The sequence below is a fragment of the Callospermophilus lateralis genome, chromosome 6 (genome assembly GCF_048772815.1).
Source record: "Callospermophilus lateralis isolate mCalLat2 chromosome 6, mCalLat2.hap1, whole genome shotgun sequence".
In the NCBI taxonomy this organism is placed as follows: Eukaryota; Metazoa; Chordata; class Mammalia; order Rodentia; family Sciuridae; genus Callospermophilus; species Callospermophilus lateralis.
Window position 1 is genome coordinate 118039192 of NC_135310.1, and position 24311 is coordinate 118063502.

The 24311-nt window shown below is 50.0% G+C and overlaps 1 protein-coding gene and 2 pseudogenes across 2 annotated transcripts; 2 read left to right on the forward strand and 1 right to left on the reverse strand.

Moving 5' to 3' along the window:
• Positions 1-2480: 2480 nt before the first annotated feature.
• On the reverse strand, positions 2481-3783 carry LOC143401985 (Golgi apparatus membrane protein TVP23 homolog B pseudogene; annotated as a pseudogene).
• Positions 3784-4584: 801 nt separating this feature from the next.
• Positions 4585-24311, forward strand: Etv7 (ETS variant transcription factor 7). Of its 2 annotated transcripts, none has more exons than XM_076860195.1 (8): positions 4585-4747; positions 6691-6826; positions 13786-13950; positions 17645-17767; positions 19655-19876; positions 21095-21237; positions 23720-23820; positions 23906-24311. In XM_076860195.1, exons 1-8 carry the CDS (start codon positions 4742-4744, stop codon positions 24021-24023), a joined length of 1014 nt encoding a protein of 337 aa, XP_076716310.1. In that variant the 5' UTR covers positions 4585-4741; the 3' UTR covers positions 24024-24311. The 2 variants fall into 2 exon arrangements, with proteins under 2 accessions (XP_076716310.1, XP_076716311.1); XM_076860196.1 differs by having other exon boundaries at positions 19802-19876.
• On the forward strand, positions 21323-22529 carry LOC143401690 (U6 snRNA-associated Sm-like protein LSm5; annotated as a pseudogene).

The following is a 24311-nucleotide window of genomic DNA, read 5'->3' on the forward strand; positions in this document are numbered from 1 at the left end:
TGTATCCCTTGAGAGTTTCTTTGTCCAAATTGTAAATAAATGTTTTAGTCATCTCCCAGGATCTAACAGGAATTGGTTCCAGGAACCCCCATGGATACCAGAATCCATGGATGCTTATCTCCCATAAAACGGTGTAGTATTTACATATAATTGACATACATTTCTCTGTATACTTTAAATCATCCCCAGGTTGCTTACAATACCTCATACAATGTAAATTCTATGTAAATGGCTGTTATACTATATTGTTTAGGGAATAATGACAAGAAAAAAAGTTAGTATGTGTTCAGTACAGAAGTAACTTTTTTCCCAAGAATTTTTGATTCCAAGTTAGTTGGCTCTGAGGATGTTGGATATGGAAGGCCAAGACAGACAGACAGACAGACAGACAGACACACACACACACACACACACACACACACACACACACACACAAAGTGGCACATAAGACACATCAGTCTGTATCTAGAATTTCTGTTCAATGTGGTGGTCAGACACTTTCCCAGGTGTTTTGCAAATGTTAACTCATTTACTCTGCACAATAACCTTATGAGATAGGTATCATTATTAGTTCTCTTACTGTTAAGGAAGCAGAGGCAGCATTTAGTAGAGAGGCAGTAAAGAGTTTAACTAACTTGCTCAAGGGCCCAGAGCCAGTAAGTGATGGGGCTGGGATCCCCAGCTAGGCAGGCTGTCCTGAGTCCAGTTATGTTTGTTTGTTTTGTAGACAATAGAGTTTTATACAAATGTGAAATTGTGCACCTTCCAAGCTATCAAAGACATTTATTCAACTAAACACCTTTAAAAATATTTTAACAGTATATAAATATATTCACAACATAATCTGATTAAAAGACTCCAATGAAGTTTATATAAACTACAACAGAATTTACAGATGCCTACAACATTTTGTAGATTGATTTAGTTTACAGTTACATATATTACCTTGTTTAAAGAAATAACATTAAGCCAGGCAAGGTGGTGCATGCCTATAATCCCAGCGGTGTGGGAGGCTGAGCCAGGAGGATCAAAAGTTCATGGCCAGCCTCAACAACTTAGCGAGGCACTAAGCAACTCAGTGAGACCCTGTCTCTAAATAAAAAAAAACATAGTAAGAAAAAGGACTGGGGATGTGGCTCAGTGGTTAAGTGCCCTAGGTTCAATCCACTGTACCCGTCCTGCCCCTGCAAAAAATAACACAAATGTATGATTTACAATATCCCCATTATAGCAAGAAAAAATTAATAAAATAAGATGCCTTTTAGGCATTTATTATGCCAAGTATTTAATGATTATTATTATGACATACGGATAATACTCATTTAGTAATAAAAGATAAGATGTTATTAGCCCAAAGACCATTGAAGAGTTTCCAAGAAGTTCCAAAGTAAAATCTGGCTATCCTTTCCATGCGATGAATACAGTAGCAGCAATCCCTGGGTATCTCTCAAAGAGAAACTCTAAAGTTTATGTTTAATTGGGCCTTAAGCAAATGACTTGCTGCAGTATAAAAATAAACACAACATTTTAGAAACTAGTCAATATGACTGGCCTGAATTTGGTTTTTATTTGTGCATGTCTAAAGTAAGCAATTTCAACATACAGTATATATGAAAAATTAACAGTTTTCCAACTCATACACAAATTCTTACAATGGAATTCACTCTTACAATGGAATCAAACCTATTCACTCTTACAATGGAATCAAAACCTATTTCTGAACATAACCTACAGAAATAGCATGTAAACACATAGAACTTTGAGATAGATTAAGAACATCCTCCCAGGTTCTATGGGTCAAAATGCAAAGATCTCTGAAACATATATAAAGGAATATATTAATTCGGAATATAACGAGACATTACTATATGCATATATACACACTGTAAGTAGATATGAACACTATAAAATAAATTCTGACAATGTTCCTAGGACCCAAATTTCCTAACCCTATTAGAGAAAGTAAATAAAAAACTTAGTAGGAAAACTTTTCTTTTTCTTTCTTGCTGTGGATTGAACCCAGGGGCACTTTATCACTGAGCTACATCCCCCGACATTTTTATTTTTATTTTTTTTTAATTTTGAAACAGGGCACTTTGCTGAGTCTGGCCTCAAGCTTGTGATTCTTCTGTCTCACTTTCCCAGGTCATGGGATTACAGGCACGCGCCACCTTGCACAGCTTTTTTCTTTTATTGAACAAAGTTTTTTAAAATATATATTTTTTAGTTGTAGATGGACACAATATCTTTATTTATTTATTTTTATGTGGTGCTGAGGATCGAACCCAGTGCCTCACATGTGAGGCAGGCACTCTACCACTGAGCTATAGCCCCAGCCTCTTGAACATCAAGTTTTTAAGTGAAAAAAAAAAAAATCTGATATTCCTCTTTGCAATGGACTGATTCCAAACAGTTCTAAAGTAAGTAAGAATCTCTTTGGTTGTTTCCAGTGTCACAGAATGCATAAGCTTGCTCTCTATTTAAGAAATCTGATCATCTCCAATGACACTTTTCAAGTACAAGGTAGCTATGCTGGTTAAGTTCTTCCTGCTGCCCATTTTGTAACCATACAGGTTGGCACTTTGTAGCACCACACCCACCGTAACCACAGCCAACCACTGAAGAGAGCACTAAGGGCAAATATCAACCACAGCTCTGGACCGGCAATCAGTTCCAAACAAGAGACTCTTGATTCAGCCTCTGAGACAGTTTGATTCTCCAGAGGAGTTGCCTTCCTGGACTCATACACTCAATGACTCTTTCCATCCTCATCCATGTGATTCCACCATGGGAGGCCAACAATTAGTCTAGCTGTGACATTCTTCACTGCCCCAAATTCACATAGCAGCAACAAGATAATTCTCATCAGACAGGCAATGAAGCCACTGCTGAGCAATTCACAGAGAACATAGGCTATAATGGCACCCATAGAACAAATGGAAATGGATAGAACAAATGGAAAAATGCCAGTGGATGCCTGATTTTGGATTTTCTCGGTCTATTGTCTCTTTTTCTTCGTCAAACAATGAAACATCTTCAGTGTCATTGTTGCTGTCCCTGTGCCAGCTGCACTCCCAGGGGGCCTATGTCAGTGCAGCAGCTGCCAGGTCTGGTCTCCTGAGTCTCAGTTCTTAATTGCTGTGCTCTGCTGTCTCTTGAAGGGCTTGCTCTGTCCTCAGAGAGCTTCATCAGATGCTGGACAGTATTCTGTTAGACGGATGTACCATAGCTATTCTGTTGACCCCTATGGACACCGGAGCTATTTCTAATCATCTACAACTATAAACCCTGATGAGATAAGTAACCATGTGTGTCTTGGATACATGCAGATGCAGTTGTTGCTGGCATTGCTGAGCCAAGGGCAAATGCATTTATAACTGCAGGATCCTGCCACACTGCCCACCACCAGGGTTGCGCCACTGCACCCCCTATGGAAATACCTTCCCTTCACCCTCTTCAGCAGATTATATTATTCAATTTTTGAATTTTTATTATATTAAGGGATATTTCCAGTGCTGGGAATGGAATGCAGGGCCTCCCATATGCCAGGCAAGCACTCTACCACTGAGCTACCTCCCCAACTCTAATTTGCCCATATTTTTTTTTTTTTTTTTTTAAACCAGTACTGGGGATTGAACCCAGGGGTGCTCTACCATTGAGCGACATCCTCAGTCCCTCCTCCCCCTTTTTTGGAAACAGGGTTTAGCTAAATTGCTGAGGCTGGCCTCAAACTTGAGATATTCCTGCCTGGAATCGATGGGATTTTCCGTGCGGGGGCGCCATGCCCCCGGCTCAAACTGCACATCTTTAACAATGAGCCTGAGCATCTTTTTCTATATGCAGGGGCCATCTGGCCTTTGGTTTTACTTGGGCCGTCTGTTCTTGTCCTTGGCTTGTTTCTCTGATGGGCCGTTGGCCTTGAGTTTATGATATACCAATGTTCCGCCTTCTTTATAACAGCATCTGCGCTCTCAGATTTTCTACCAGGGTGATTAAGGCTTTTCCCTCCGTTTCTTTGGCTCAGTCTCCCCGAGCTTCCCCATCCAGGCAGGGGGAGCCGAGGCAAGAGGACGCGCTGATGGCTGGGCTGAGTATAGGGCCTTGGTGCCTCTGCGGTCGCGAGCTTTTGGCTTCCTCGAGGCCATAAGGCAGGCCCAGACCAGGTGGGGGCGGGAAGGTCACTCCACTCCTAAAGAGAGGGGCAGCTGCTCTGGAAGACCCGATGGGTGGCCCCTTCCTATGCATCGGCGAAGACGCACTAGTTGTGCGTCGAGGTCTCGGGATCCGGTGTCCCCGGTTCTTCACATCCCGCAGAACCCCGCGGCTGACCCCCAGGGAATCAGGGCCAGAGCGCAGGAGGGCCTGTCCGCTCCTGCGACAGGAGGTGCCAGCACGAGCGACGTCTCCGGCAGCCGGCGCGCGGCCCGCGCCCCCGGCTCGGCTCCCGCTGGGCCCCGGCCCTCCCCCAGCCCTGGGCGGCGGGAGTGGAGCCGGATCCCGCTCTTTCGTTTTCGTTTCCCGGAAGGATAGCGCCTACCCCAGCGCCTCGCGCGCCTGCTCGCCGGGGCCCAGGGTTCACGCCCCGGCGCTTCTCGCCAGATTTCGCCCCGGGAGACCTTTCAGTTCTCAGCGCCGAGCGAGGGGCCTCGGGGAGAGGGGCAAGGAGCACGGCCCAGTGCCCAGCAGCGCCAGCCGGGAGCGCTCGCGACAGAAAGCCGGTGGCCCCTCACCTCCACCTGGGATGCAGGTAAGAGCCCGGCAGAGGAGCCGCCGCGCACGCGGATCCACCTGCCCGCTCCCATCTTGATTCCCATTTTATTAGACCTTTAACTGCCTGGAGTCTTACTTTCCAACAGATTCCTAACCCTCACCACCAACCCTGTCCCTCAGCTCCACCCCTAGACGCTCCTCACGACGGTCCCGCCTCTCTCTCTTTCCCCGAAATCCCGGGGCGGTACGAAGGCATCCCACACAGCATCCCCAAGCCCCCAGATCCTTCCTGAAGTCTCCTTCCCTCCTCATTTCTGCTACACTAACCCGATGGGAGGTCCCTGGAAATTCCTCCACAAGTCAGGTCCTCCCAGCTGTCAAACATAATCCCACTGGGACCCCTTTCCTCAGCAGTCCCTCTCCATTTTCTTCCCTTAGAGCTGGGGCCCATCCTACCCCTGGGCCTTTCTCCACTTCCCTCTCTCCAAGAGCCACGCCCACTTATCAGCCCTCTCCCAGGCTTCATGCAGAAACCCGGGGGTCTCCACCCTGTAGGCTCCCTGGCTGCATCTCCCAGACAGTTACAGCCTCAGGATTGCCTGCTCCTCTTGCTTGCAGGCAGGTGGAGGAGTAGACAAGTCCTTGTCTTGAGCCCCTTCTCTAGCAAGGGAGCTCACAGCCCCTCAGTTTCTTTTCTTTTTTTTTTTTTGGTACCAAGGATTGGACCCAAGTTGCCATAACCTCTAAGCCATATCCCAGCCCACCTCCCCCTTTAATTTTTTTTTGTAGTTGTAGATGGACAGAATGCCTTAATTTTATTTATTTTTATTTTTATGTGATGCTGAGGATCAAACCCAGTGCCTTACAGACGTTAGGCAAGCCCTCTGCCGCCTAGCTACAGCCCCAGCTCCCACCAGCCCCCTTTTATGTTTTATTTTGAGAAGTCCTCTGGGCTTCCTAAGTTGTTGAGGTTGGTGTCAATTTTTTGATCCTTCTGCCTCAGCCTCCCCAGTCACTGGGATTATAGGCTGTGGCACCTGAGTCTGCTCCCTCTCAGTTTCTGAGGCTTGGATATCTAGGAAACAGCACCAGCTGGGACAGGTGGTGCCCTTCTCCTCCAGAAACGAAATGGGAACTATCCAAAAGATGTCAAATCCCCTTTTGCATCAGCCAAGGCTTCTGGAGTTTGCTCTGCTGGCTCCAGATCCGAACTCCTTAGGCACCGGCGCGGATTACCTTCCCCAGACCAATAGGTATAAAACTCTAGAAGATCCTAGAGTGAAATGGACTCTCAGGACCTAGTTTCACTTTTCCTTTTCTGATTGAGGCAGTTGTAACTGGGCTGCAGCCCCAGAGATCCTTCTGCAAATACCACATCTGGCCACTTGTTTCTTCTCTCATCCTTCTGGATGAACCAACCCACGGCCAGAGCTATCCTGGCTGTAAAACTGATAGGATAAAGACTTCCCTTAGGGCTGGAGTTGTGGCTCAGTGGTAGAGAGCTTGCCTAGCATGTGTGAGGCCCTGGGTTCCATCTTCAGCTCCAGCTAAAAAAAAGAAAATTAAATAATAAAAAAAAAGTCTTCCCTTTGTGAGACCTCAGGGTCAGAAACTTATTCTTTTTTTTTTTTTTCTTTCTTTTTCCTTTTTGAAAAAGTGTTTATTTATTTCTGAGTTAAGGTCTTTTCATCCTGGTCCCTTGGTCTCCATGTTGTGATCTCACTAAGAATCCAGAGAGTATTTCTAGGCCTTCAGGTTTCAAGTCAAATTGTGCTAGAGAATCTTTTTCAGGGAGTTGAAAACTTGATTTGGAAGGATGAAATTTATCCAGTGTCTGCTGTGAACAAGAGGTTGATGGTACCTTTAAGATGGACACAGTCTATTGGCAGAGATAAACACTCTTTCTCTCCAAAAATAATTCTCAATACATTCCAGTATGGCTAAGCCTCCTTTGACGGCTCTGGTTTTCTCCTGCTCTAGGAGGGAACACTGGCCTATTCTCCTGTAGGTCCTGCAGCGGCCACACCTCCCTTAGGCACCCAGGTCCAAGCCAGATGTGAAGCTCAAGTGCAACTGCTGGGTGAGACTGGGATCTGCAAGCTTCCAGGAAGACTCCGTGAGTAGAGGGGAGGAGAAAAGCTCATTTTTTGTTAAAGTCTTAAATGTCACTGCTTATTCAAGGAGTTTCCTTTCCTCCGTTTCCAGTTCTTTGGCTGGGTTTTAACTCTCCCTTGGTGAGGAAGTCAGAGAAGGTGTACAGCTGGCATTGACGGGCAGGCATCCTCAGTGGTGAGATGAGGGCTGGCGCCTAATGAGCCTTTGGGTCCTTTCCAGGTTAGAGACAGGATTGGAGACATTGGCAGAGAGGAAGTGGGTGGGGCTAAACAGTGAACAGTGGCATGCTCATAAAACCTTCTTTTAAGCTGCAATGTATCATTTTTATTATTAAAAAGTAGCATGTGCTTATTGTCAAAAATTAGGCAATGCCAGAGAAGGGTAAGAAAATACTAGAGAACAGCCAAATGCATCCACAGTAACCATGGGATTAACAGATTAGCTGTCTCCTTTCATTTCCTTTTCTTAAGTAACGTTCTTACCCCAGTATACACATAGCTATGGAGCAGGCTGGAAATTAATGTATTTCAAATGAGAGGAAAAGCTAAGTGACATATTCAAGATCACATGGGTTCTTTTCTAAAATTTTTAGTTATAGATGAACACGATGCCTTTACTTTACTTATTTATTTTTATGTGGTGCTGAGAATTGAACCCAGTGCCTCACACATGCTAGGCGAGCGCTCTGCCACTGAGCCCCAGCCCCAGCCCTTACACAGGCTCTTGATAGAATTCTAAGGCCAAATTTTGGTCCTGCTGGTCATCTTCTAGGAGACTTTTGCTTGGTTTTTAGTTTTTATTTTATTTTATTTTAGCTTAGTTTATTTGCGGAACTGGAGACTGAACTCAGGGACACATTACCACTAAACTATGTTTCCAGTTCTTTAATTTTTTATTTTTATTTTGAGATGGGTCTTGTTGCTCAGGCTGGCCTCAAACTTGTGATCCTCCTGCCTCAGGCTCCTGAGGAGCTGGGATGTTAGGTGCCTGCTTCCATACCCAGATTAAGATATTTAAAAATGTACTTCCTAAACCATGGCAATCCTAGGCTCCGCAGCTGGCCGACCCCAGCCGGGGTCTTTGATTGGGATGGGAGTCCGTGGCATCTATGCGCAGGTATGTTGGACTCAGGTTGTGAAGCACCTAGACCACTTTGCTCCCTGCTCCTTGAAACACTGCTTGACAGGTTTCCTGGCTGCCACCTACGTTTTGAGCTATGACAGGACTAAGCTGTGGCTTAGCAGAGGGTGAGGTAACTTCACACCTCTGTGGTCCACTGCCTGACCTTTAATTGTGAAGATAACCGTCTGGTTAGAGGGAAGGTGGGACTGACAGGTAGACTCTCCCTGAGTAGGTGCTGGAGGGAGACTAGTGGGGAGGTGCTGCAGAGCAGGGTGGCAGGTGGGGGAGCTGCACCAGGACCCTCTGTTGATTGTTTTGTCCCACTCGCCAAGTCCTAGAAGGTCAACCCTGGGAAAGAGCTTTGACGTGGCCCCTGGAAACTCCCCAAACAAGGAAACCCAGGCCCAGGAGGCTGTGTCAAGGTCACTTTCTACCTTCAGGGCCCTGCCCTGCTGGGTGAGGGGTACAGAAGGAGAAGTGAGAATTCAGAGTTTACTCACCGCCTGGATCGGTACAAATACACCACCTTCTAGTTTTTTGATGTTCACAGGCTCATTGGGGATGTAGGGAAGGGCGAGGCTGGGGGTGAGGGAGCCTGAAAGCTGGGGCAGAGCCAGAGCTGGGGCAGGGGTGGGGTAGGAATTGAGAGGAGTAGCTCAAGACTACCAGCACCCCCTGCCCTGTGATTAATGACTCTTTGCATGCTTCGAGAAAAGACTTCTGGAGTTCTTCTTTTCTCCAAAAGTGGGTTAAAAAAAAAAGGAACAATTTGATCTGATTTTAAGACACATCTACATGTCTATTAACTAAAGACATAAGCACAGAAATTTTAACACAACCTCTAAAAAACACTTCCTAAAAGTAAAGTTCAAACTCAAGACTTTCGAAAAACAAACCAAACAAAAACTTTAAAAAATCAAAAACTCAAGATCCACGACTCTCCCTGGAACACGGGAAAGGGGAGGATCGTAAGTTCCATAAGACCACATTTTATAAGCTCAGAAACTCACTATTTGTTGAATGAATGAACAAATGAGTGACAAGGAGTCTTCACCAAGGGCACCAAAACCAACCAAGGCGGAACCCCTCTGGTGGGGCCCTCTGAGATGGTCCCCAGGTCTCCTGCGTACTTTTAGTGACAGGCACACCCACCCCTCTTGGAGCAGCCTGTGCTCTGGTTGTACCACTCAGGGTGAGGTCACTGTGACCTGTTGTCCCCTAGATCAGGGCTCCTGTGGCACTCATCCTGCTATCTAGGTCAGGCCTCCTCAGGAGCCCACCCCGAAACAGTGGCTAGGACCAGGGGAGAGAGAGTAGAGGAGGAAATTCAAAAAGTTTCCTCAGGCCATTAAAGACTGTGGACAGCATGTGCTGGATCCCAGTGGGCATCTCTGGGAACAGGGAGGGGCATACCCTGGGGAGTAAGGCAGCTGGGGCTTTACCCCCTCACTGCCCATCCAAGATGGAGCGAGGGCTGTCTCCAGGGGTCCTGACTCCAGCATGTCCACCTCACCCTGTGCACCAGCCGAGGGGGCTCCTGCAGTCACAAAGAGCTCCTGGGGGAGTGGGGTGTCCGCCTTGAGAGTGGAGCCTTGAGGCCAAGTGCTGTGGGCAGCGTCCACTCCCCCGTCATCACAGAGTCCATGATTCCTACCACGGGGACCTCTGAGGATATTCAGACCCTCCCGTCCCACCCAGTTCTGGACCTTGGTAACTAGGGGACACTAAATGACTCATTTTCCTGCCAACAACATTCTAAATAAGCAAACTGCTGACACCAGTTAGAGGTCGGCTTTGCAGGTGCCTGGGGTGATAGCAACCTCCTGTGCCCCACGTTTCTAGAAACCGATTGCCCTCTCAGGGCCTCTCTCTGACATTTTTTTTCCCCCAGTCGCCCACTCCATTCCATTTTCCACCTCTAGATTCCAGGGCTGACGGGGCGCAGCAGGAAGGGGAATAAACTAAATAGATCTTGCTTCGGCTTGTGTTGGGCTTGTGAGGTGGCGTGTGACGAAGAGCATCTACTTTCCTGTGTGTTGCTTTTCTGGGTTGACTTGCCTCCCAGATAAAGATGTGCAGGAGAGCAGTGACAGTTTCACTCCAAGGACAACTGTGCTGTCTAGACAGGGGCAAAGGACAGGAGGTGGGCCGGGAAGCAAGAGTGGGGCCCAGGGAGCTCTGGCAGGGTGTGGCCCAACTTCCCCAGGGTAGAAGTGGCAATGAAAGAGGCCAGGTGGCGGGAGGCTCAGTGAGGGCCACAGAGTCAGCTGTGACACAGGTGGTCGCCCTGGGGGTCTTCGTGCCTGCTCCTGCTCCTGAGCCTCTTGGGTTCCCCACAGCTGGCTCCCTAAAGAAGCTCTGCGAATTTCCTACTTTGGGTGCCAAGGAACGGGGACAGCTTTGCATTTTGGAATCGACTTTTAAAACTCCTCGTTGTGAACAAGCCATGGGAAGAGACCTACAGGGCCCCCTCCTCTGTCTCACAGGGGCAGGGGTGGCACCTCTCCACCTCCTTCTCTGGTTGTTTCCCTGGGGCATTTAGTTTAATAGGTACATTCTAACAAGTGTGGCTTCCTGGGTATTGGAGACCAGGGCTTCTCAGATTCGAATGTGCATGTGGATCTTCTGGGAACCTGGTTGAGATACAGATTCCGACTCAGTAGGTCTGGGGTGGAACTTGAGATTCTGCATCTAATAAGCTCCTGATGCTGCTGATGCTGCTGGTTTGAGGACCCCATTTATTTATTTTCAGAATGCTGGTCAGGGGTTACTAAGGAAGTTCAATCAATTCAGTGGGACAAGATAAATACTTTTGTTTGGCGGGGTACTGGGCATGAAAACCAGGTCCTCAGGCAGGCTGAGCATGCGCTCTACCACAAAGCGACAACCCCAGCCCAGAAGGGAGAGTTTTGACAGTGATGTCACCCCTGATGATGAGAAGGAAGATGGCTAGCAGTAGATGGGAAATTCTACAAACTAAGGACTGGAGAATGAAGAGCTTCCCCCTTCCCAAACTCAGTGCCTGGGACAGAGCCCATGCTTCACTGCGTAAACTGGAAAGATCAGGCAGGCAGCTGGGCTGGTTGCCCCAGCTGGACCACCGCCCAGATATGTCCTGGGAGCACTGTCCAGATCTGTCCTGGGAGCTGGGAGCCAACCAAGCTGGAAATCCCCAGTGAGTGACCCACCAGGGGGAGAGTAAGGCGATATCTGCCTGGAATCTCGAGGGACAGACACAGTTAATAAGATAAAACTGAAAATACATTGGATTATTGCAGAGAGAGGGAGAGGCCGTGGCTGTGGGCAGGTGAAACCTCGAGAGTCAACCTGGTTGGACTGGTAAGGAGAGTCCAGAGACGCTCATCCAGAAACTAGGTCAGGGAGACTTCTTGGAGGGAGTGGACTCTTTATGCCACATTGGTAGCCTGGCTGAGCCCTGTGTGCTGGCTGCTGTGCCAGGTATTTCACAAGTATCACCTCATCTGACAGCTGTACCAACCCTTGTCTCAGAACAAGCCTGTCCTGCTTTTCCAGGCACGGCTCTTTAAATTGGTGACCTCGCAGCCTCCCCGGCACAGTCCTGTGTGGCTGGTGTGGATTTGGTCATCATCCCGGGTTTACAGATGAGGAAACAGAGGCAGTCACTTAGGTCACAGCTGGCCTGGCACCATCATCAGTACTTTTCATTGTGTGTTTTTACTTTTCATAATTTTTTTTGCGGTCCAACTCTCAGTCAAGTGTATTTCAGGGTGCAGCTCCGTGAATTTTATGTGCAAATACAGCCGTGTAGCCACCCCTGAGATCAGGGTCTAGGAGATTTCCAGTACCCCAGGAGGTTTCCTCGTGCCTCCCGTTCCCATTCAAAGGATGACAACTCTTCTGATTTCTCTCCCCAGATTAGTATTGCCTATTCTGTTTTGTTTGTTTCTTTGTTTTGGGACAGGGCCTGGCTGTGTTGCCCAGGCTGGTCTCAAACTCATGGGCTCAGATCCAAGAGTAGCTGGGACTACAGGCATGTACCACCCGCCTGGCTAACATGGCCTGTTCTTTGTGTGTGCGACACTGGGGAATTTTTATTTATTTATTTTTAGTTGTAGATGGACACCATACCTTTGTTTATTTATTTGTTTGTTTATTTATTTATTTATTTAATTTTTGTGTTTTGCTGAGGGTCCAACCCAGTGTCCCATATGTGCCAGGCAAGCGCTCCACCACTGAGCCCCAACCCCAGCCCCTGGCACTGGGGATTGAGTGAGGGCCTCATGCTGCTAGCAAACACTCCTCTACTGAGCTCTGTCCCCTCCAATAGAAAATAAACGGAAACTCTCCAAATATCCCTCAGCTGGAGAATAACCATCCAGTTGGGATATTTTCCTGCCAAGCTGCTAGGCAGCAAATCTTGTCTGCCTTTCCTCTTGGCCATGTCTGGAGACACTTTTTGTTGTTGTACCTGGGCCTCCATTGAGTGGGCAGAGAGCCACTGAGTGGGCAGAGGGGAGGGATATTACTAAAACCCCTTCAGTGCACAGGACAGCCACCACAGCAAAGAGATCGGGCCCACCAGGCTAATGTAGCTGTATACGCACATAAAATTCCCACCGAGGTGAGAAATTAGACCACACTGAATTGCTGGATTCAGTGAATTACTGGTAAAACTTTTTTTTCTTGTCTTGACCGTGTGATGGGCACTAGTCCTTTACCTGTCATCTGTGATGTAAATATTTCCCCCAAATCTACCCTCTTTTAGTTTCATTTGTGGTATGTTCCCCACCCCCACAATTATAGTCAAATGTGTTTCATTTTTGTAGCCTCTGTGTTTCCTGTCATGGTTAAGGTCTTCCCTACTCCTTCAGTACATATAATTTTCTGTCTCTATTTTAAGATTTCTATTGTTCTATTTTTTGGGAACCCATCCCACTTGGAGTTGATTTTGTAAATGGTTGAGGTGGGGGGCCATATATACACATACATGTGTGTGTTCCAGGTGCAGAATACACAGACAATGTGCCTCCGCCTACCCAGTCCAGTGCCATAGCAGGTCCCCATTAAACATTTGTTGAAGGAATGATTGGAAAACAGGCAGGGGGTGGGGTACCAACAATAAATAAGCAGATACATCCGTAATACATATAGAGTGATAAAAGCTAGCACATAATTATGGCAAATGTAAAACTGACCAAGAAAGCTAGGTGGTGCGACAGAAAAGAACGGACACAGTGAGAGGAGGTGATGGGGTTTGGGGAAGGGACCCGTTTAGAGGGAGTGTTCAGGGTGGGCTTCTGGGAGGACTGGAAGCCCTGACTTCCTGGAGCAGGAGCAATGATGGATGGATGGAAGGATGGATGGATGGAAGGATGGATGGATGGATGGATGGATGGACAGCTGGATGGATGGATGGATGGATGGACAGATGGATGGATGGATGGACAGCTGGATGGATGGATGGACAGATGGATGGATGGACAGCTGGATGGATGGACGGACGGATGGATGGAGGACAGACAGATAGATGGATGGATGGACAGATGGATGGATGGAAGGACAGCTGGATGGATGGATGAACAGCTGGATGGATGGATAGACAGCTGGATGGACAGATGGATGGATGGACAGCTGGATGGACAGCTGGATGGATGGACAGCTGGATGGATGGATGAACAGCTGGATGGATGGTGGACGGATGGATAGATGGATGGATGGACAGATGGATGGGTGGACAGCTGGATGGATGGATGGACAGATGGATGCATGGATGGACAGATGGATGATGGATGGACAGATGGATGGGGCGGAGGTGCCGGTCTCTGCCCCAGCCCCAGCCTGTGCTTGCCGCCGCAGGCCTCCAGCCGGCGCTGTGGAGCAGGGAGGACGTGCTGCACTGGCTGCGCTGGGCCGAGCAGGAGTACTCGCTCCCGCGCGCCCCTGAGCGCGGCTTCCAGCTGAACGGCCGCGCGCTCTGCATCCTCACCAAGGACGACTTCCGCCGCCGCGCTCCGGGTTCAGGTGAGGGAAGCTCCGGGCTCCACTCTTCAGCGAGTTGGTGGGAACCCTGGAAGGCACGGGAGGCCCCAAGCCCCTGGGGTCCTGCAGGGGGCCTTCTCGGGAAGGCGCTCCCTCCCAGCCAAGAGGAAAACTGGAGAAAGTTGCAGAATTCATTGGTTCACACTGATAAGAACTCCAGCCTGGCCCCCTGCATGAGTTTTTATTTTAGCCAGAACCCGGCCTGAGGTCACAGGAACCATGTTTCAGGAGCAGAATCTGGTGGTGGCAGCAGCAGTCCTCTGGAGTCCTCCTGACCCTCCCTTGGCCTTCTCGCTGGTGGCTCTTCATGTTGGGGCTGCTCTGGTGTCTTCTAAGACGACACTCTTGTTTTCTCCGCAGCCTGTCTTTGGCAAGCAAGACCAAAGCCTGAGTGGCAGAAGGGGTTTTCTCAACTATTCTAATTTACTTCTTCTAACACACCCCACGCACTGCCACCTCTCAGATTCTGTCGCACTTTTTCCCTCATGAGCCCTCTCGAGTGGCTGTGCCTGGATTTAAGTTAAACAAACAAATAACAGCAACACCCCTCCTACACACACACACACACACACACACACACAAACCCCATTTAAAAAAAAAATTAACACACTGTATTAGTGCTTATTTATGGGCTGCAGTGTGACATTTCAGCAATGTATGCAATGTGCTGCCACAGTAATGGGCCTATCTAGCACTTCAAACAGTTATCATTTCTTTGTTTTGGGAAAATTCAGGAGTCCCCTCTTCTGGCAATTATGAAATATGCAGTTAATTATTCTCAATGATTCCCTGGATTTTATTTATTTATTTATTAGTACTGAGTATTAGGCCTGGGGTGTTTTAACTGAGCTACATCCCCAGCCTTTTTTATTTATTTATTTTTTATTTGAGACAGGGTCTCCCTAAGTTGCTGAGGCTGGCCTTAAACTTGCAATCCTCCTGCCTCAGTCACTGGGATTACAGGTGTGCTCCACTGCTCCCAGCTAGAAATTCTCTGGATTTAATGGGGCTGGTGGGTGGTGGCAGGAGAACCAGGCTCTGGCTTCTCCCACAGCGGAGACTGTCTGGGCAGAGGCAGGCCTGGGATGAGGCGAGCACAGGTCTGCTCCCTATCATGCCTGTGATTCTCTCTCACTTCTTGCAAGCAACCCTGGTCCTCAGGAGCCCACTGTGTACCTCTTACCCCATGGCTGTCAGGTGGTTCTCTACCCAGGGATCCCCCCAGTTTCCTCCTCCCATTTTCCTGCCTACCATCAGCAACTTAGCCCAAAGGTGGGAGTCAAGAGGCATTTCTGGGACTATGGACAGGGCCCACCTGCCTTTAGGAAGAGGTTAGGACTATTCAGTCCCTCAGAAGACAGGCCAGCCTTTTGGGGGGAGGAGATACCAGGGGCGTTCTACCACTGAGCCACATCCCCAGCTCTATTTTGTGTTTTATTTAGAGACAGAGTCTCACTGAGTTTCGAGTTGCTTAGGGCCTGGCTGTTGCTGAGGTTGGCTTTGAACTGGCAATCCTCCTGCCTTGGTCTCTGGAGCTGCTGGGATTACAGGTGTGCGCCAGTGCACCCTGCAGGGGCAGCTGTTTAATGAAATTTGGGGAATCCCATTATTGCAGAGGAGGCTGCTGAGATCCCTACCCTTGGTTATTTTGTTCTTGTTTGAGAGGATTTCAGGAAGACTCAAAATTTAGTAAAAAAAAAAAAAAAAAAAAAAAAAGTAGCAAAGTTTAGAAGGGACAGGAAAAAGGGAAGGGGAGACACTCTTACCGGAGAGAAGGACCGTGTGCCCCTCCTGCCCTCCAGTTTTATTGGAGGGTCCCAGGGAAGTTTCCAGAGTCCTGCCCAAGTTCACCTCTTGACTTTTGACTGACAGCAGGATTGTGTTAAATGTCCAAGTGCCACTGTGCCTGGTGAAGTTCCAGGGAACTCGAGGTCACTTTGTCCTGTGCTGACTGGTTCTAATTGGAACCTGTTCTTACAGATATTATGGTTGGGGGAATTCTTCTTAGCTCCCTGAGTTCTAAGACCAGGTCTGTGTAAGGGTCACAAAGTCTCCATTCCCCCATCTCCCACTGCTGGGGGGGGGGGGGGGCTTGTGTTCTTTTTATTTTATTTTTTTAAGCTTATTTTTTTTTTTTATTTTATAAGTACAAAATGTTCCCACAAGTATTCAAAGTATGGTAAATAGACATAAAAACTCTGAAATCAGAGAATAATAGACCAGAAATTTAAACATCCACTCAAGCCCCAATAATTAAAGCAGTCAGATAGTATGATATGGTCAGAACAATAGAACAGAACAGGAAGTACAAAAATAGATCTAAACACGAGGAAATTTGGTGTCCAATAAAGATAAAATCTCAAATCATTGGCAGGAAGATAAACTTTTTAATAAATGAAGCTGAGTCATCTGGGAAAAAAATCAAATTGTCTTCATATCATATACCAGGAGAAATGCCAATGAATCGAAAATGTACTAGAAGAAAATATATCAAGTTCTTTTATGATCTTGAAACTAATCTGTGGCTTAAAATCTATAAGCTATAAAATAAAAATATAATTCAAATGCACACACCTGCATTTAAAATAAACTTCTGCATGGAAGAAAAATTAAAATCAGAAGCTAAAAAATATATACTTACAACTCGTGTCACAGACAAGGGTTCATTTCTTAATATATATAAAGATTCTTAAAATCTAGAATAAAAGCATGAAAAATCTAATAGAAAAAAATATATAAAGGGTTTTTTAAATATTATTTTTTAGTTACCAGTAGACCTTTATATGTGGTGCTGAGAGATGAACCCAGAGCCTCACACATGCTAGGCAAGCGCTCTACCACTGAGCCACAACCCCAGCCCTTGTTTTTATATTTTAAAATATTTTTATTTATAGATGGACACAATACCTTTATTCATTCATTCATTCATTCATTTTTATGTAGTGCAGAGGATTGAACCCAGTGCCTCACACGCCAGGCAAGTGCTCTACCACTGAGCCATAACCCCAGCCCTTATGTTCTGATTAGCTGAGGCAGGAGGATTGCAAGTTCAAGGCTAGCCTCAGAAACTTAGTGAGACCCTGTCTCCAAACAACAACAACAACAAAAAGGCAGGGATGTGGCTAAGTGGTAAAGTACCCCTGGTACCACACACACACACACACACACACAAAAAAAAAAAAAAAAAAAAAGGAGGAAAAAAACAAGCAAGTATGTGGGGTCCGGTCAGCGCAGTGGTCCCAGTGTGTAGAATTACTCCCTTGACCTCATGTTCCCGCCACTCAAGTCTGCCTGTTATCTATCATCCTGAGCCTTAGAAGAACTGCCTCTGCCTCCAGGGATGTGAAACACGGTTGTGCAGTTTGTGCACTGAACTCAGGCCCTCAACTGAGGGCATGTGGGGGTGCTCAGCCTGACCTTGGGGGGGGATACCTTGGTGACCTTGGTGCCCAGCACCTTCCTGTACCAGGAAGGGATGTCTTTTTAGCTGTAACCGCCAGGGGGCGACATGGGCCGTGCCCCTTGTCAGCCCCAACAGCGGGAGCCCCGCACCTCCTTAGCAGGATGCTGGTGACGGGACACCCTGGGCTTCGCCCGGAGAGGCAGGTGACCACAGGGGACAAAGACTGGGCTCCCCACTGGCCTGGCCAGCAGCCTGCCTCCCGCCCACCCCCAGGTGACGTCCTGTATGAGCTGCTCCAGTTCATCAAGACCCAGCGGCGAGCCCTGGTGTGCAGGCCGTTCCTCCCGGGGACCTGCCGGCAGAGGACGCGCCCCGGGCTGCCCCAGGCCCCGGAAGGTGAGGAGGCCCTTCCTGAAGCTCCGAGCCCGCTCAGGTCAGCCTCGTGGCGGGACCGGCCCATCCTCAGAGCAAAGCCAGGGAGGGGTGGCAGGGGCTGGCCGCTCCCTCCCCCCAGCCTGGCTCCTGCTGTCCTTTGAATGAGGCCGGGGTCCCCCTCCTGCCTCTGTCTCCATGGAAACCGCTCCTGGCAGGCGCCAGAGCACAGGGACGCCCCTACCCTCCAGTGTGTCTAGTGGGCATCTCAACCCCAGCAGCCCCTAAACCAGGGGCCCCATGTCCCCACACTGCTCCTTTCCAGCAAACCCCGGCTCCTCCTGCCAAGCTTAGTTCAAAGCACTGGACAGCGTGTTAATTGGGTTTTCATCTCTATGACCAAAACACCCGACCAGAAGAGCTTAGAGGAGGAAAGCTTATGTTGAGTTCATGGTTTCAGAGGTTTCTGCCCCTGGCTGGCTGGTTGCATGGCTCTGGGCCCAAGTGAGGCCGAGCACCACGGCAGAGGGGGCCGAGGAGAAAACTGTCAGGTCAGGGTGGCCAGGGAGCAGAGAGGGAGGAGGGAAGGGGCACAGGGAGGGTGAACCCTTCCGGGGCCCCTGGTGACCCACCTGCTCCAGGCCTGCCCCCACCCGCCCACGGGTATACTGTCATCCTTTCAGATTATTAAACCATGAAATGATTGATCTGCTATCAGGTGACAGCTCTCCTAATCCAATTGCTTCACCTCTGAATGTTTCCGCATTAACACAGGAGCTCTGGGGGGGCCCTCATTTCCTAACCCTAACAGACATCCTATTGGATTCCTGCTTCTCCTCCGTCTTCATCCTGCCAACGAATCCTGTTGGCTGCACCTTCGAATCTCTGCAGAGTGCATGCACTTCCTGCACCCGCTGTTGGTCCCTGTGCCGCCCCACCACCTCTGGAGAACCTCCTCGCTGGTCTCCTCACCCCCGCTCTTGACCTCCAATGATCTGTCCCCACAGAGCTGCCAGAGACCGCTAAGTCAGGCTGTGTCTTGCCTCTGCTCAGGATCTTCCAGTGGCTCCCTTCTCACTTGGAGTCGAGGCCACAGTCCTTACAGTGGCCTCTGCCCCCTCTTCAGGCCTCTCTCTCTTGCTCCTGCTGCTGTGGCCACAAGGGCTTCTTGTGAGCTGAACAAGCCAGAGCTATGCTCATGTCCCAGGCCTTGGCTCCTGCTGTCCCCTCTGTCTGGATTCTCTTCTCAGAACTGGCATTACTCCCTCCTTTACCTCCTGCAGGGCTCCGTCAAATGTCACCCTGCAGCAGAACCTCTTCCAGATTCCTCATCTGTCTGCGAGCTTTATTTTCTCTCCCCGTCTTGCGCACTGCTTTTATCTTCTTTTTTCATTTTAATCATCTGACCTCACAAAAATAAGCCCCATAATGAGTCCCAGTAGCAGGTAGTACTGCTTCGCCTGTCTCCAGGGCCGGGACGATGTCGGCAGTCGGAGTCAGATCAGCAGAGAGGTTTCTGGATTCAGGGATGTGTCCCTGAGATCTGAGCACGATGCCTGGCTCACAGAAAGTTTTTAATATTTCCTGGGCAAACGGCGAGGCCGATGGATGCTGGCACCTGGGTTCTAGCCTGGTGCAGTCACGGCCTGGTGCTGTCACGGCCTGGCGCCTTCACAGCTTGACTTTGCACCAAAGAGGAAACAGGACAAGTGACTTGTAGGGAGCAGAGGCTGAGTGATGGGCTGGCCTGGGCTGTCTGGCCCCAGCCACTGCACTTTATGGCCTCCCCACTCTCTCACCAGGGGGTGGACAGGGAAGAGCTTTAGCCACAGGAGTCCCAGGCTCCTGGGCAGGGAGGCCCTGGGCAGGGAGACCTGGGCTCGCAGGATCAGTGTGCTCCTCTACTTGCAGAGGGGATTGGGCCCTTTCAGGAAGCCCTCCTACCCACCGCCAAGTGCCTCCTGTCACAGCCACCAGCCCTGGGGCTTGCCAGCTCCTTCAGCCACCTGGGTTCTCCCAGTCCAGCCAGGCGGCCCCTCAGATTATCTCATTGTGCAGAGCCCGGCTGCAGGACCAGGGGGGTCTGCTCCTTCCCCAGGATGCCACGGGCCCCCATTGACGGCAGGATTGCAGGTGAGTAGGGGGCTGTGTTCCCTGGGCAGGAGTGAGGTGTGCTGAGGCTGGGTCCCAGAGGGGTCACGGGTGACAGGGACCACGGTCATTTTGACCCAGGGGTGAGGGGATCTGGACTGGGGGTGGGAAGTGGGGTGATGTCCCGTGTGTTGGCCACAGTTGGGCCATAGCAGATGGATTGCTTAGGATTGCCAAGCCCAGCCTGACCCCAGGGCAGGGACAATTTAGGCAGTCAGAGTCGGACACTTAGGTTGGCTTGGAGTACCTGCCCCGTCCCCTCTCGCCCCTCCGCCACTGCTCCGTAACTCTTAAAACTCTATTTTTAAGTAATTGAGCACTTACTATGTGCCAAGCTTGGTTCCAAGGCCTTCATTTAATTGTACAACAGCTCTTTGATGTGGGCACTATTTTAGCCTGGTCATAGATAAGGAAACCGAGGCACAGAGAGGTTAAGGACTTCCCCGGGATTACACAGCATTTATGGCGGAGCTGGGATGTGAACCCAGATTGTCTGGCTGCAGAGCCTGCCCTTTAACCTGGTGAATCACTTCACGGTCCGCCTTTGTTGTTAAGGGATTGATTGTTAGGCGGACAACTAGACACAGGGACAGAGAAGCCACCCATCTTTCCAGAAAATGTTCCTCGCCTTGGTGGGGCCACCACCTTAATATAAGACACGAGACGGGACGAAGCCTGGCTTCTGGGTCAGAAGTGACTGGAGGCCAATAAACGCCTGAGTTTTTTCAACTGCAGTGGCCACCTGGTCTGAGGGATTTGGGCACATTGACCACCTACCACCCATCACCACCCTCACAGGGAAGCTGCCTCGGGTGACTTTCCTGAAGGCACATGGCCCGGGGCCCCGGGCTCAGATCTGCGAGGGTGCCCTTGGGTGCTGATTTTCTGGGCACTTCCTGGGTCCAGGGTGCTGAGTGCCTGGGCAGGGTCTTGCTCATGGGCCCCGCCAACCCTCGCATAGGGGAGCGTGGCCGTGGTGCTGCAGAGCTGGGCTGGCCTCGCGCTCCCCTGCCCCCTCAGCCCATCCCCTCCCACGTCCCCTGGGGTTACGAGCCACCTCCTAGAGTTCTGAGGTACAGAAGGAGCCCCCATTGCTCCTGTTGACACCACTGTCTCCATCCTCCTGCTGGGGTTCCCTGGACGCTAGCCTCCAGGTCCCCAGGGACACGGTCCTCACGGCTCCTCTGTGCTGACCTGCAGACTGCCACCTGCTGTGGGACTACGTGTACCAGCTGCTCCGGGACGCCAGGTACGAGCCCTACGTCAGGTGGGAGGACAAGGACGCCAAGGTCTTCCGAGTCGTGGATCCGAACGGGCTCGCCAGACTCTGGGGGAACCAAAAGGTGAAGCTGGACCAGAGGGCGGGCTGGTCTCCACATACCCAGGGGACAGAGCGAGGGGTCAGAGTGGACCCCGGGGCACCAGGGGATGGTCCTCAATGATGGGGCCTTCCCTTCCCTTGGGGTCCCAGAAGTGCAGTGGTTAAAAGTCACCTCTTAGGGATGGAGGATGTCCCTGAGTGTGACCTCGCCTTTGCTTAGTACTTAAGCCTCTTTGCGGGGGGCAGTGCTGGGGAGGGAGCCCAGGGCCTCACCACGCTAGACCAGCCTCTACCCCTGGCGAATGAGCCTTTCAGAGATCTTGGCGTGGACCACACGGTGCTGCTGGTTAGCCCAGAAGAGGAAGCTGGGCTCCTGAGGGAGGGTGGGCAGAAACCCAGGCCCCTCACTCCACTGGCGCGACGGCTGTGGGGGCTGAAGGGCCCGGGGCGGCTGAGGCCCCATCCCCCCCATCCCGCGGATGGCCCAGAGCTAAGTGAGTGTCCGTGAGGCGATCGCAGGTGGCTCACCCCAGTGCTCAGGATTAGACATTTATTATTGAGTTGGTGTTAACAAATGGGATGGCCATCTCCGTCTCAGGGTCACAGTGGTGACAAGGAATGATAGTGCTGCACGCCTGGAATCCCAGTCCAGAGGCTGAGGCAGGAGGATCACAAGTTCAAGGCCAGCCTCAGCAATTTAGCAAGGCCCTGTCTCAGAATAAAAAATGAAAAAAGGCGTGTGGTTCCGTGGGTGAGGGCTGCTGGGTTCACCCCGATACCCGGGTTCCTTTAAGGAAAGAAAAGAGAGTCTTTTGAAGAGAACTGGCTACTTTCTGCACAGCCACAGTGGCCCCTGCTGATGCCACCCTGTTACGGCTGGTGCTTTGAGAGCTTGTGGACAAGAATTCACATGTGACAAAGAGGGATAAGGAAATTGTTGGGACACTTCTAGGACTTGAGGATTTTGTCAATATAGTGCTGGGAGATGTCACTGAATTTTGAAATCATATCAGAAGGAAGAAGGATTACTAAATTTGATATATTTTTTTTGATACCAGGGATTGAACCCAGAGGTGCTTAACCACTGAGCCACATCCCCAGCCCCTTTTTATACTTTATTTAGAGACAGGGTCTCACTGAGTTGCTTAGGGACTCACTAAATTGCTGAGGCTGGCTTTGAACTTGCAATCCTCCTGCCTCAGCCTCCCAAGCCGCTGGGATTACAGACGTATGTCACTGTACCCTGCTCAGATTTTGCTAAATGGAAACAATATAACGATGCTGGTTCCAGGAGGAGAAGGACCTGAGATATGAATGAATTCCCTTGACTTCTGGTGGATTCCATTTTGTGTAATAATGGCAACAAAGTAGATTTTTTTTTAAGAAAATTTTTAATGTTTAGATTCTCTAAAGCTAATTTTCCCATTAAAGGGAAATGCTTTTGAAGATGAATTGTATGACCAGTTTTCTAAGTTAATCATGATTGTCCTGGAAAAAAAAAAGTAGTTTGTTTTTTGAAGACTGAAAAAATAAAGGTGTTTTTGGTTAACTTTAAAAAATAATGATGATCAGCAGTTTTCAGCGTTTCCTAAACTGCAGTGAGTGGCGCCTGCCTGCCCTCTGCTGTTGGGAGGGCTTTCCTTGTGTTAACTCACTCAATACCGCAGCCCTTGTGAGGTAGGTGTTATGTGGAAACCGAGGCACAGAGAGGTTTAGCAAGTGCCAAGAGTTTAGCTCAATAAGGGGACAGTGTGGGGACTGTGCCCGGGCTAGCAACTGCCCTGCACTATTCTGCTGCCTCTTGGCAGTGCTGGTGGCCGGAAGGATGTTAATGACTAAAGTTTGAGGGTGTTTAATCTGGTCCGACCCCATATCGCCCAGGCCCAGAGTGCAGCAGCTCCACTTAATGAGCACATACTAATGCCAAGCGCTGTGCTGAGGATCTTCACGAATCAGCTAATCTAACCCTCACAACAAACCTCACGACAAATGAAGCTTTCATTTCATTTCAATTTAAATGGACTCAGAGATACAGAAACGTGTCCAAAGTCACACAGCTGCCAAGTGGTGAAGTTGGGCTCACTGATGCCAAAACCCAGGCTTCCCGCGCTGACCCTGTACTGCCTGCCCTCCAGAGGGAAGTCGGGGACCTGGCCACAGTCATGCTACTCACTGGCGCCAAAGCCACCCGTGCAGTCCCACCACGCAGCCCCTCCCTGTTTCCCACAGGGCATGTGTGGTTATTTATTACTGCTGTGACATTTGCTTTGGAGAAGTGACCTGCAGTCCGCTCCCACTGTGTAGTCTCCCCTCCTTCCTTCCCTGACCACCTCTGCCTGTCTCCCTCCAAACTCAACCGAGTGCCACTAAACCCTGCCGAGCCCTGGGCCCAGGGGCTTGGGAAAGCATCCCGCCCAGTCTACTCCCTTCACCGTGCGGAGAGTGAAGTTCAGGAGGCGTGGGCTGTCGACCGGGGGCTGACCTGGGGCTGCTCTACCTTCCAGAACCGGGTGAACATGACCTATGAGAAGATGTCCCGTGCCCTGCGCCACTATTACAAACTGAACATCATCAGGAAGGAGCCGGGGCAGAAGCTCCTGTTCAGGTGAGCAGCCTGGGGACCAGGGGACAAGGGGAAGCCCCCTGTGTCGGGGGCAGGTGCTGATTTGTGGTTGGGATCTGGATTCCAGGTTCCTGAAGACTCCAGAGGAGAAAGTCCAGCACAAGAGCAGCCACCTGGAGCAGCTGGAGAGCCAGGAGCAGGGCGGGATGGACTCCAAGGACAAGATGCTTGTGGTCCCTCTGTGAGGGGCCAGCAGGCTCCCACACGGATGGGGCGGAGACGAAGCCTCCCCTCGAGGCAGCCCCCTGGCTCCTTGCAGGGCGGCGGGGATTCCCAGCCAGACTGTGTGATCCTGGAATCGTAGCTGTCATCTGGAACCCCAAAGCTGCCTGGGGCCTGGGGTGGCTGAGAGCTGGAGGCCTCACACCCAGGACACTGGGAGAGGCTGGTCGTCCTTTGTGTAATGCAAACAGACTGGACTGTCTTGCTGCCCTACCCTGGTACCTGCCCAGGAGAGGTGGCCAGGCTCTGGT